This window comes from Girardinichthys multiradiatus, chromosome 15 (assembly GCF_021462225.1).
Source record: "Girardinichthys multiradiatus isolate DD_20200921_A chromosome 15, DD_fGirMul_XY1, whole genome shotgun sequence".
Classification (NCBI taxonomy): Eukaryota; Metazoa; Chordata; class Actinopteri; order Cyprinodontiformes; family Goodeidae; genus Girardinichthys; species Girardinichthys multiradiatus.
The window spans coordinates 39,056,220-39,069,336 of record NC_061808.1 but is presented as its reverse complement, the minus strand read 5'-3'; the positions used below and the strand labels follow the sequence as shown (position 1 = coordinate 39,069,336).

The 13,117-nt window shown below is 43.5% G+C and overlaps 1 protein-coding gene across 2 annotated transcripts in view; it reads right to left on the bottom strand.

The window, feature by feature from the left end:
• Positions 1-13,117, bottom strand: part of ube2j1 (ubiquitin-conjugating enzyme E2, J1) — a 53,977-nt gene that overhangs the window by 6,878 nt on the left and 33,982 nt on the right. For both annotated transcript variants that reach the window (XM_047388460.1, XM_047388459.1), the window contains exons 5-6: positions 7,316-7,421; positions 143-272 (exon numbers count right to left, since the gene is read on the bottom strand). In XM_047388460.1, coding sequence (XP_047244416.1) covers positions 143-272; positions 7,316-7,421 — 236 coding nt within the window. The remainder of the gene's footprint in view (positions 1-142; positions 273-7,315; positions 7,422-13,117) is intronic.

The following is a 13,117-nucleotide window of genomic DNA, read 5'->3' as shown; positions in this document are numbered from 1 at the left end:
GAAATGAACCAGTTTTGACCTGTGAAACCACAATAAGGGACGAGGTAACAGGATCTGACATTTCCCTTATGACTTCATCTCCCACAGTGGTTGAATGAACTGTAAAACAAGTATGCATTTATGTTACGAATGGTGTTTGTACCTTAAACTTGATTTGCTGAGCTAGTTCTTTGGCCTTGCAATCTTCAGCACTGGGGTTGCTGTTGGAGGTCAGAGGTAGAAGGGCAGAACACATTGAACAGCCACAAGCTTCACAGCAGAAGTCCTGGGACCTGTAGAATAACACACATGTTATTGTGATCTTAGCTTATGTAGATCTTTTAGTTTTACAACTTTCATTTATGAAGTCACTTGTGATCGCGTCAAGCCATTTATAAGGTCTCTTTACATGATGCACATGCATGAATAAATTAAGTTACAAACTTTAAGGACCTTAAAAACAATCTGTAGTATTGTATCTTGTTAATTAAACATGGAAACTGCTTTGAATTAAATTCTGTTGTCCACTGGCAGATTAACAGCAAAACGCTGCTGAACAATTCTGGACGTTTTACCGCTGATCACACGGTGCAGTCTAGCTTGCAAAACTCTGTAGCCAGCTCCTACCATCTGTCAAATAAGTTGACACTTTAAAGTAAACTGCATAGAGTTAAACTCGGGGTGGGTAATATGTCAAAAACATTATTTGAGTTTTTATAATATAATCTTGATCACAATTTTATCACTATGATTCCCAAGTAAAACAAAGCCCTTAAAGAAAAACTAAGTCCCTTGATAAACTATTCACACCCCTTGAACCTTTTTCACATTTTGTATTTTAAGAGGCTGCTATCTGAAAGGCCAACACCAAACAGTGCATAGGTGTAAAGTTGTTTGCATAATACTCAGTTTGCAAACTTTCCATAAATCAAAACCTGAAACAGGGCATTTGTATTCAGCCCTCCTGAGTCAATATTCTGTCTAACACCTTTTGGTATGTGTCAACTAGTTCTGGCTGTACGTTTAGGGTCATTCTCCTGCTGGAAGGTGAACCTCCACACCAGTCTCGAGTTTTTTGCCGCCTCTAACAGATGTGTTTCTTCTTGGATTGCCCATTCATCTTCTCATCATCTCTGAGCAGTTTGCCTCTCCCTGCTGAAAAAAATTTTCTAACATTGTGATCCTGTGGCCAACATATTTCACTTAGAGCATAGTGTGCTAGTTTTATGTCTTTATTAGCCCCAAGGGGAAATTAGATAATTCAAGTAAAATGTCACAGAAAGCATTTTGCATGTAAGTTTAATTTTGACCTAAACATCTTCTTTGTCCCTGTATGGCTTATGGCAAACTGCAGACAGAAATTCTTATAATTTCCTTCCAGAAATGGCTTCCTGTTTGCCACAGGAAAACAAATTATTTAGTAATTAGGTAACATCTGAAGACAATTGGTTACACTGGATTTTATGTAGTGGTGTCAAATTAAAAGTGTCTAAAAAAAAAAACAAACAAAAAAAAAACACATTTTGCCATGCTTTGCAGATTTTGATTTGCAAAAAATTTGGGGTACCATATAATCATTTTCCACAATTAATGAACCCCCTCCTTGAACCGCCACCTTAACGTGGTGGAGGGGTTTGAGTGCTTGAATGATCCTAGAGGCTATGTTGTATGGGGCTTAAATGCCCCTGGTAGGGTCTCCCTTGGCAGACAGGCTCTAGGTGACGGATCAGACAAATAGCGGTTCAAGAATCCCTCATGACGACTACAAAATCGAGGCAAGTGACGTCGCCCGGTACGGCGGAGCCGGGGTCCCACCCTGGAACCAGGCCTGGGGTCGGGACTCGTCGGAGAGCGACTGGTGGCTGGGTTGCTCCTCGTGGGACCTGGCCGGGCCTAGCCTGAACGAGAGACCGGATCAGTTATGGTTGAGGTGCAAACACACCCTCCATTTCTGCTACCTGTATGACCCCTTCTCTTTTCCAATGGTTATAATCAGTCTGACAGAGAGAGGTATCCCAATCCTTGTGGTTTTTAGTATAACAATGACCATCAGTGGGACCCTTTGTGGGGTTCCTTGAGATGAAATTGTTGTAAATAAGCGCCTTTTAACTAAATAATCTGAACTGAAACTATCTGTGTAGTTATGCTGCTATAGGCTTAGGCTGCTGGAGGACATAACGACCACTTTCACCCTCTTCGCTACATTCTCACACTACTCTCCAATTTTGCATTATTTGCTGTTATTTCAGCTTTTAACCTTGTTCTCTCTATTCTCTTCCTAGAAGTTACACCTGGCCTGGCTCTGTGTCTACCTATGACATCTTTCTGGAGAGGGGAATCGTCCGAGCTTCTGCTGGCAACAACTTAATGCTCACCCTCTACCAATGATCCACATAGCCCTGTCTTTTAGTGTTTAACCCTTTCTCTCTCCCAGACATGGCGATTGACTGAGCTTAACTGTAACAAACTCTATGTGCTCTCTTCTCTTTCAGACTCTAACCTTGAAAACTGGCTCAGAGTTTATCTGTTCTTTCTTTCTAGGTGAAATGACTAAAGGAGCTACATCCATCAACATTTACTTTTCCTTCCCATAGAAAGGACTCCTGGATCAGTGCTTCTGTGTTCTTTTTGTGTCTCTGCTCTGTTCTCTCAAACCCCCAGTCGGTCGTGGCAGATGGCCGCTCACACTGAGCCTGGTTCTGCTGGAGGTTTCTTCCTGTTTAAAGGGAGTTTTTCTTCTCCGCTGTCGCTACATGCATGCTCAGTATGAGGGATTGCTGCAAAGTCAACGCCAGTCATTGTCCACTGCCTCTACATGCTCATCCAGGAGGAGGGAATGCTGCAAGTCACTGACTGGATGCAATCTGCTGGGTTTCCTTAGATAGAAAAACTTTTTATCCAATTTGAATAAAAAGCTTACTTCGACTGCACTGTTCAATGGTTAGGATTAATTGGAATGTATGTACCTGACTGTTGTGAAGTGCCTTGAGACAACATGTGTTGTGAATTGGCGCTATATAAATAAAACTGAATTGAATTGAGACACGAGACCATCCCCCAGTGGGCCCACCACCTCAGAGGGAACCGTGAGGGACCGGTGCAAAGAGGATTGTCCGGCGGACGAAGGTGGAGACCTCTGCGGCCCGATCCCCGGATACTTAGGCTGGCGCTAGAGACGTGGAAGGTCACCTCACTGGGGGGTCAGGAGCCTGAGCTTGTGCGGGAGGTCGAGAGATATCGACTAGAAATAGTCGGGCTCGCCTCCACGCACAACGTGGGCTCTGGAACCCATCTCCTCGAGAGGGGCTGGACTCTCTTCTACTCTGGAGTGGCCCACGGGGAGAGGCGGTGGGCTGGGGTGGGTTTGCTTGTCGCCCCCCACCTCAGCCGTCTAGTGTTGGGGTTTACCCCAGTGGATATGTCACATCCCTGCGCCTTCTGACATAGCGCATAGTGAGGGTCTGCTGGGAACGTCTGGCGGACCCCTTGGCCAGGGATGTATTCAACTCTCACCTCCGGGAGAGCTTTGACCAGATTCCGAGGGATGTTGGAGACATAGAGTCCGAGTGGACCATGTTTTCCGCATCTATTGTCGATGCTGCCGCCTGTAGCTGCGGCCGTAAGGTCTGTGGTGCCTGTCGCGGCGGCAATCCCCGAACCCGGTGGTGGACACCAACAGTAAGGGAAGCTGTCAAGCTGAAGAAGGAGTCCTATTGGCTGTGGTTGGCTTGTGGGACTCCTGAGGCGGCTGACGGGTACCGTGGGGCCAAGCGTGCCGCGGCCCGGGCGGTGGCAGAGGCAAAAACTCAGACCTGGGAGGAGTTCGGTGAGGCCATGGAGAAGGACTACCGGTTGGCCCCGAAGCGATTCTGGCAAACCATCCGGCGCCTCAGGAGGGGGAAGCAGTGCTTCGCCAACACTGTTTACAGTGGGGGTGGGGAGCTGCTGACCTTGACTGGGGACATTATGGGGTGGTGGAAGGAGTTCTTCGAGGATCTCCTCAATCCTGCCATCACGCATTCCCTGATGGAAACAGAGGCTAGGGACTCGGGGTTGGACTCTTTCATCACCCGGGCTGAAGTCACCGAGGTGGTTAAAAAACTCCGCGGTGGCAGGGCTTCGGGGTTGGATGAGATCCGCCCTGAGTACCTCAAGTCTTTGGATGTTGTGGGGCTGTCATGGTTGACACGCCTCTTCAACATTGCGTGGCGGACGGGGACAGTGCCTTTGGATTTGCAGACTGGAGTGGTGGTCCCCCTACATAAGAAGGGTGACCGGAGGGTGTGTTCCAACTACAGGGGGATCACACTCCTCAGCCTCCCTGGTAAGGCCTATGCCAGGGTATTGGAGAGGAGAGTCCGGCCGATAGTCGAACCCCGGCTTCAGGAGGAGCAGTGTGGTTTTCGTTCCCGCCGTGGAACACTGGACCAGCTCTATACCATCTACAGGGTACTCGAGGGTTCATGGGAGTTTGCCCAACTGGTCCACATGTGTTTTGTGGACCTGGGGAAAGCATTCGACTGTGTCCCTCGTGATGCCCTGTGGGGGGTGCTCCAGGAGTACGGAATCGGGGGCCCTTTACTAGGGGCCATCCTGTCTCTGTACAAGCGGAGCAGGAGTTTGGTTCGCATTGCCGGCACTAAGTCGGACCTGTTCCCGGTGCATGTTGGACTCCGGCAGGCTGCTCTTTGTCACCGGTCCTGTTCATAACTTTTATGGACAGGATTTCTAGGCGCAGCCAAGGGCCGGAGGGGGTCTGGTTTGGGGACCAGAGGATTTTGTCTCTTCTTTTTGCAGATGACATGGTCCTGTTGGCGCCCTCTAGCCAAGACCTACAGCATGCGCTGGGGCGGTTCGCAGCTGAGTGTGAAGCGGCTGGGATGAAGATCAGCTCCTCCAAGTCCAAGGCCATGGTTCTCGACCGTAAAAGGGTGGCTTGTCCTCTTCAGGTTGGAGGGGAGGTCCTACCTCAAGTGGAGGAGTTTAAGTACCTCAGTGTCTTGTTCATGAGTGAGGGAAGAATGGAGTGGGAGATCAACAGATGGATCGGTGCGGCTGCCACAGTAATGGGGGTGCTGTGCCGGTCCGTTGTGGCGAAGAGAGAGCTGAGCCGAAAAGCGAAGCTCTCGATTTACCGGTCGGTCTACGTTCTTACCCTCACCTATGGCCATGAACTTTGGGTCATGACCAAAAGAACGATATCCCGGATACAAGCGGCTGAAATGAGCTTCCTCCGTAGGGTGGCCGGGCACTCCCTTAGAGATAGGGTGAGGAGCTCGGCCACTCGGGAGGGGCTCAGAGTAGAGCCGCTGCTCCTCCACATCGAGAGGAGCCAGTTGAGGTGACTCGGGCATCTATACCGGATGCCTCCTGGACGCCTTCCTCGGGAGGTGTTCCATGCACGTCCCATCGGGAGGAGGCCCAGGGGACGACCCAGGACACGCTGGAGGGACTATGTCTCTCGGCTGGCCTGGGAACGCCGTGGGCTCCCCCCGAGGAGCTGGAGGAGGTGTCTGGGGAGAGAGACGTCTGGGCGTCTCTGCTGAGTCTCCTGCCCCCGCGACCCGGTCCCGGATAAAGCGGAAGACGACGAGTACGAGTACAATTAATGAACAACTTCAAGGGGTTGAACCATTTCATATGGGTTTGAAGCTGTTAGTGTCGTTTTGCCATCTGTGTATTCAGGACTTGAACTACACTCTTAGTCTCACACTGTTTTGTCCAAATCAATATGTGTATTATAATACAAAAGGATGATGACCTCACCACAGTGAACTTTTGCTATTTATAAAGCTAAAAGAAGAAAACACAAAAGAACTACAGATTGTCAACACCTTATTATTCACAGTCTAACATCATCTTATCACCCACCTAGTTTACACTTATAATTCAGGGTAACAAACTTTTCAAACAGTGTGGACTTTGCTATGTAACACTTTATGTTGGTCCCCTGATACAGTATGGCACACTAACTTAATGCATGTCACCACTAAGTCAATTTAGCATTTATTATCTATCTAGATCCTATTGATTTAATAGCAAACAATATGATCTCTTCTGGTGAGGATACTTTGGAGCTACAACTGGTTTTTGTGTGATTTTTATAGTACAAGCTGTACAACTTCTTTTTGTGAAGTTAAAATCAGTCATTTGTTATTCCGGCACTTTTGGTTATGTTAGATGAAATCACAATGCAACTACCTGTATGTATTTTTATTACATTGATTTACTACTGAGAACTTTTATGTAGAGCTGTGTTTCTCTCCTCGATGAAAAACCAAAAGAAGCTACTGCTGCCATCAACTCTAAACCTTTTCTTTAACAGAGAAAGTACTCCTTGATCTGTGCTTCTGTATTTATTATGAGTCTGCTCTGTCTTCTCAAACCCCCAGTCAGTCACGGCAGATGGCTGCTCACACTGAGCTAGATTTTGGTTCTGCTGCAGATGTCTTTTTTTTTTTTTAACTGTGTCCTGTCTGGCAGAGTAGCAATCAGAATTGTTGTCCGAGTGCCAAGAAAAACCCCAACAGATTTACTTTCACCAGTGGAGCATTACAGTTAACACTTCAAAGCTCTGCTTGATATTTATAAAATAAATTTTATTGGAAACTGCTTTGAGATTATTTCTGCTGCAGATTTCTTTCTGTTAAAGGTGAGTTATCCCTTCCACTACTGCTTCATGCTCGTTTCAGAGGAGGGCTTACTAGAAAGTCAGGGACTCGGCCAGGTTTTCCTAAATTACGTTTTACCAATTGTAGTAATAAATTGAACTTGACTGCATTGTTTATAACTATGCTCTAATGAAAATATACGGTGTGTAATTGCCTTTGAATTTGTCTACATGATTGGATTTAAGTTACTCCATATTTCTTTAAATAAATTGTTGAGAATAGTAACTTCAAATAAACAACTGAAATGAGCATTTACACTCACCTATGCCTGACAATGTAAATGGCAGCATACAAATCTAACAGGAAAGCTCTGAAAATGACTAGTGTCCTTAGCTCTAGGTCAATACATAACCTTTTATCAAACCCTTCTCACTCAATGTTTCTTCTGAGGATAGCAATACAGATTGCTGAAACCGCCATTATGCCCACATTATGCATATCTGTGTAACATGGATTTGTGGATTATCCCTGAGTTAAAATCTGAATCAACAGTTAAAAGTGCACTTGCTGACGTTTCTTATATTTATGTTGTGGTGAGAAAAATAGGTATAAAAGTGCTTTTAACACTCTTAACTATGACTACCAATCCATAGCACAGCACACAGAAGTTATACTACACAATAAGAAGCAACTGAAATTATTAAAAAACAAAAAGGCATGCTTACTTTTTGGCAAGGGCCCTTCTCTCTTCTGGGGTATAATCAAGAGATCCTATTGCACCTTCACCTTTGGTTGGCATGAATCCAATTATAGCTATTAGTGCAGTTCGAACTGAAAGAAAAAAACAGAACAAGAGACAAAAAGAAAAGGGAAAGAAGAGAAATATAATATTACAAGCGAAGGAAATATTACAATGTATAACAAAACAGACAAGGTTACCCGGAAGGCAGTTATCAAAGCAACCTGAGCTTCCATTACACCTATGCAGTGCCACAGACTGATCACCTCGATGCCACGACGCATTGATGCAGTAATTAATCCAAGTCAAGGACCAACCGAATATTCGGCTCATAAAACTGAACATACGGATTATGATTATTGATTAATTAATATTTATCAAGAATTATAATTTAAAATCATAATTTGAGAAAATGAATTTATTAAACAAAAATCCTTATTTATGAATTGAAGCCAGAGATGTCCTCTGGCGTTGTAATTGTAGACTAAAGCCCTTGATAATTACAACCGTTAAATACTCAGTAATAATTGATAACTATTACTAGATGTCACTGTTTAATTAACCGTTTCTACCGAAACGTGGGGAACTTTGACCTTATTTTGACTGAGAAATCCCTCTTGCACAAAATAAACACAAACGACTTCTCTTTATCTACGTGAATATTTATTAAATCAACAGCCCGATCCACCTCGCTATGCCGATTCAATAATCTTCACATAATCAAACATGCAAAGTTCTACACAGAAAAAAAGAAAAGGTAAAATATCTAACTAAACAAAATAAAAAGAGTAGTGAGTGTGTATGAGATCAAACCAGCAGTTATGGCAGTTATGGCAAAATAAAAAGGGAATATGGTTGAACGAAGCTTTGGGAGCGCCCCTCCCAAAGTGTAGCTCAGCGGGACACAGGCGGTCATAAAACCCCCAAGCAAAGTTGTAAACTCAGCCCACACAAAGGATCATAAACCTTTTTGGCGGCAAACCAGTAAAACATGAAGTTGAAGACAAAGAAAATGGTTGATTTTCACCATAAGGTTATTATTGCAGTCCAGTTTCTCAGCGCACCTGCGCTCAGGTGTTCGCACCATAAAACACAACTTGCGAGACTCGGAGGCCTCCAAAATTCAACAGCAGTCAGGTTTCAAAAAAAGGTTGCATGCACATACAATTCAGAACACATTAGACTATAAGTGGCGATTCTACATCGCACTAAAACCTCCTCTACTGTAGAATATAAACTATCTATGTGTGTAATATAAACTATCTATGTGTGTAACTGGAATGTGTGGAAATAGGGGGGTCAAGCTTAGGGAGTGAAGCATAGAAGGGGCCTAGGGGAGTGAAAACATAGGGAGTGAGAAGCATAGAGAGTGCAAGGTCATAAATTAGAAGAGGACAGGGAAGGCCAGAGACAGGGGAGGATGAGTTGCATGTTACAATCAGAAGTATTCCTTATTTGGACTGTTATGTTATGTTATACATGTGTGACATGATTTATCTATATGTTGAACACACCCTTGAGACTGAATAAAACGAGCTGAAAGCAAGAGTTGATTAGAGATGGGTTTGCAGCTGCTTGGCACTCCATCTCTCACTCTGCAGAGGCGAACATAAGTAGATTGTACTTGTGTTTATTTCACTCTTTGAAACCTGTAACCAAATCAACGGACCCGGGGAAGCAGAGATGGCTTCAACACTACCCTGCCCAAGCTATTTCTAATAAAGAAATAAAAATAAAAGGTGGATTTTACTTGTCGTTGTCTCCTCTGAGCAGAGGGAGAGAGAGAGGGGGGTGAAGACTTCCTTGTGTCCGCGGATACTCAGCAAAGCAGTCCGTTTTCTTCCTTGGTGGCCTCCGTGGCAGAAAGGTCGAAAAATTATGACGGACGGTCACTAGTCGACTGGTACAAAAACAAGGAGGAAAATTGCATCTCCTTGAAAACTGTGGTTTTTTGGTTACGTGTTAAATTCACGTCTTCGATCGGTAAAGTTGAAAACTTACAAGCCTTCTTATTCCTGTAAGTTTAATTCGCTTAGTTTTCTCGTTGGCCATTGAAGAAGAATGAATAAAATCCACGTGGAACTTTTTCTCCAGAGGGATGCGCTTCAGTCACTGGTCCAGTTTCCAGCGTGAAAAGCAAATGCTGGGCCGTCTCATACTCTGTTATATAGTTGACGGTGGCCTCAGGGCTGCGACGCCCCCGTCCTATCAGCCGCGGTGCCCGCTGGGATTTGTAGGAACAGGCTATCCTGCGGTACAAAATGGCCGATGACGTTGGAAAGGCATAGTGGCGACCAGCAACATGCAAATGGTCCAATATTCAGCAAACAAGTGGTCCAACATTCCCCCCTAGGTTCAAAGGGTGAGATGCATCGCAGTCTTTGAAGCTACTGGGACCATTCTGTCCTTAGCTGAACAATTAGTGATCCGTGGTGAAGTAATACAAAACGAACTGTCTCTGTGTTCCTCAAAAGCCTATGATTGGGCAGAGTAGAGGTTAGCCTGGGCAGGGCTAAACTCTGACTAACTCATACCTTTCTGTGTTGTTCAATGAGAAAATACAGGACAATACATTCATATCATCATTACATTCTTTTGGTCATCAGCTTTTGGTAACCCTGAGACAAAATGAAACAACAATAAAAGATACCGTACATATATATGTATATATATAACAATAAAACAAAATCATTATCTTATTTGTCCAACATCCATTAGGCACTGGAATCTGGCTGTGTCATTGGCGAAGGTGGTGCTATGAACCATGGGGGAATTAATGTGAGGGAATCAATCCTCACCTGTAGACGCTTAACCTGTCTGTATGCGGTGTGTGTCATTACTGCCGTCCATTCTGTTCGCCTGGGGAACTGAGGGAGAGGTGTGAAGCTTAACTCTGCAGGGGTGAGGCTGAACTTAATTTGTTTGGTACCTTCCACTACAAGTTGTTCTTCAATACCAGCATCAATGATGAAATTATATCCTTTGAAGGCATCCATAATTTCAATTTCTGTATCATGTCGATCGTAATTAAGGTGATGAAGGATTATGTCTCCGAGATGGAGGATTGCACCTTGGGGTACGGAGACGAACATCGTTTGGTTGGGTAATTTTATTTGGGTAACTGTGTCGTGCTGATTGTAAGATAGCAAGGCTTCTGTCACTGGTGTGCTTACAAGCCATTAATTACCTGCACGTTCGACCTTGGTTTCTATTCCTACGTCCTTCAGAGTCACTTTGCCAGATAATTTTGTTCAGGAGATCCCTCCCTTAAAGCACACATATAATCGGTGACGTCTCTAATAAAAGGATTACTTGGACACACCCAATGGAGGTCCTTGGTTTTGGTGCACAGGTCTAAATTGGGAATTACATAACGTTTTGGGTTGGCATCGTGGTAAGCTAAGAGTGATGGGGTTTTCAGATGTACGTGTGTATTTGCCTTCCAGAACCCGACATTTAACACTGTTTTAAGCCTGTATACATTTGCTCTTTCGATGATAGGGAGACTGAGCATAAATCCTATCTCTAAGTTATCTGGATCGACGAAAATTGGAATTGCACTGCCTAAGCTATAAGCTAGGTGTGTTTGTGGAGGTTGCAAGGTGTCTGTTGTGGTGGACTTTAGGATTTTCTCTACCAAATCCAGCGGAACTAGGTAAGTGGCTATCCGTCTTTCGGTTAGGCTGTCTACCGATGAACCAACCTCTTTTAATAAGATTTTGCATGAAATCTCTGACAATGTGTGTGTCCATTACATCATTCTTAATCACTTTGTGAGGTCTGCTGTGCATGCAGAGTGTTATGGTTAATGACTTGGAGCAACTCCTGAATCCTGGCTTCACATTGCTCAATGCCATAGTCATTGAGACCTTTACGCTGCTCTGGGTATGACAGAATCAATGACCCAATCACCTCTTGTGCCTGCATTCCTATGGTCCTCTAACATACCCACATCTCCAGCTGCAGCCTGAGATGTTTCCTCCATCTTTGGCTACAATGCACAACAAACCTGTTTAGCTCTGAACCACCACTAAAAGCAATTAGCAGCAACGCAAACAGACTAAGTTGTTCAGTGACCAATGATTGCTAAATTAATTAGCAGCAACACAAACAGGCTAAGCTGTTCTTGTGACAAATGATAGCTAAATTAATTAGCAGCAACACAAACAGGCTAAGGTGTTCTATGATGAATGATAGCTAACTTAATTAGCAGCACTACAAACAGGCTAAGCTGTTCAGCTAACTGTCTGATTCAGATATATATCTTGCAGGTGTATGGGTTTGCTTTAAATGGGCACACAGGTTTGACCGTTCAAACTGTGGCTTACCCAAGTCTATACTTTAATGGGAGTAATCAAGCAAACACACACACAAAATGGGAAAGAGGGAAGAAGAGAAAAAATTTGAAATAACCCAAACCAAATTCAAAATAAAATTTTAAAAATGGGAAAACGGAACTAAAACATTCAATGCTGTTCTTAGCTTCAAATAAATGTTAGTGCTCTCTAATATGGATCACTTACCTTCTAGTTAGACAACTAAGTTAGTTTTATGAGTCAGATCAAAACATGCTTCACACAATAAAACCCAGCAAAAACGTTTAAATTTTATCCAAAAGTGGTAATGAATGATCTGTAACTTTTAACATAAGTTATGCCCTTTGATCATAGGTGATGGAATTATCTGCCGGTGTCACTGAACTAAGTGATTAAAATCAAAGTAGGAACTGCACCAGATGGTACTGAGTGCAGGTCTGCAATTTGGGAAATCCAGCTGCAACTGCAATTTTATTAAATGGCCACCAGATGTAGGTGTTGCTCTCTAACCTGACTAGGAGAGGGTTGGTCAGAACTGTAATTTCATCCAGCGGACACTGGAGGCAGGTCTGCTGCTTATCAGCGCTGGTTTCTGCAGCTGATGCCGCAGGGCTGGTCGGCTGGAAATTAACTTTAAATTTTCCACAAGCTATCCCACTTTCACCTTGCATCCACAACAAACACCTCTCAAAGATTATTTTATCCTCTGCAGCAGAACTGAGCAAACTCTAGTCAAGATATCCCCTACGTCACAAACGCTTTCTGCAAAACTCAAAAATTTCACAATAAAACTTCTAGATTTCATGTATATCACAATTGTTTGATTCTGTGCAACAGTGATGTGATGTTTGTCTTTTTAAGGCCCACCCAGGGACGCCAAACTGTTAGGATTATGATTATTGATTAATTAATATTTATCAAGAATTATAATTTAAAATCATAATTTGAGAACATTTATTTATTGACCAAAAATCCTTATTTATGAATCGAAGCGAGAGATGTCCTCTGGTGTTGTAATTGTAGACTAAAGCCCTTGATAATTACAACCATTAAATACTCGGTAATAATTGATAACTATTACTAGATATCACTGTTTCATCAACCGTTTCTGCTAAAACGTGGGGAACTTTGACCTTATTTTAACTGACAAATCACTCTTGCACAAAATAAACACAAACGACTTCTCTTTATCTACGTGAATATTTATTAAATCAACAGCCCGATCCACCTCACTATGCCGATTCAATAATCTTCACCTAATCAAACATGCAAAGTTCTACACAGAAAAAAAGAAAAGGGTAAAATATCTAACTAAACAAAATAAAAAGAGTAGTGAGTGTGTATGAGATCAAACCAGCAGTTATGGCAGTTATGGCAATATGGTTGAACGAAGCTTTGGGAATATGTATTAAATTAACAGCCCGATCCATCATCGCTATGCCGATTCAAGAATCTTCCCCTAATCAAACATG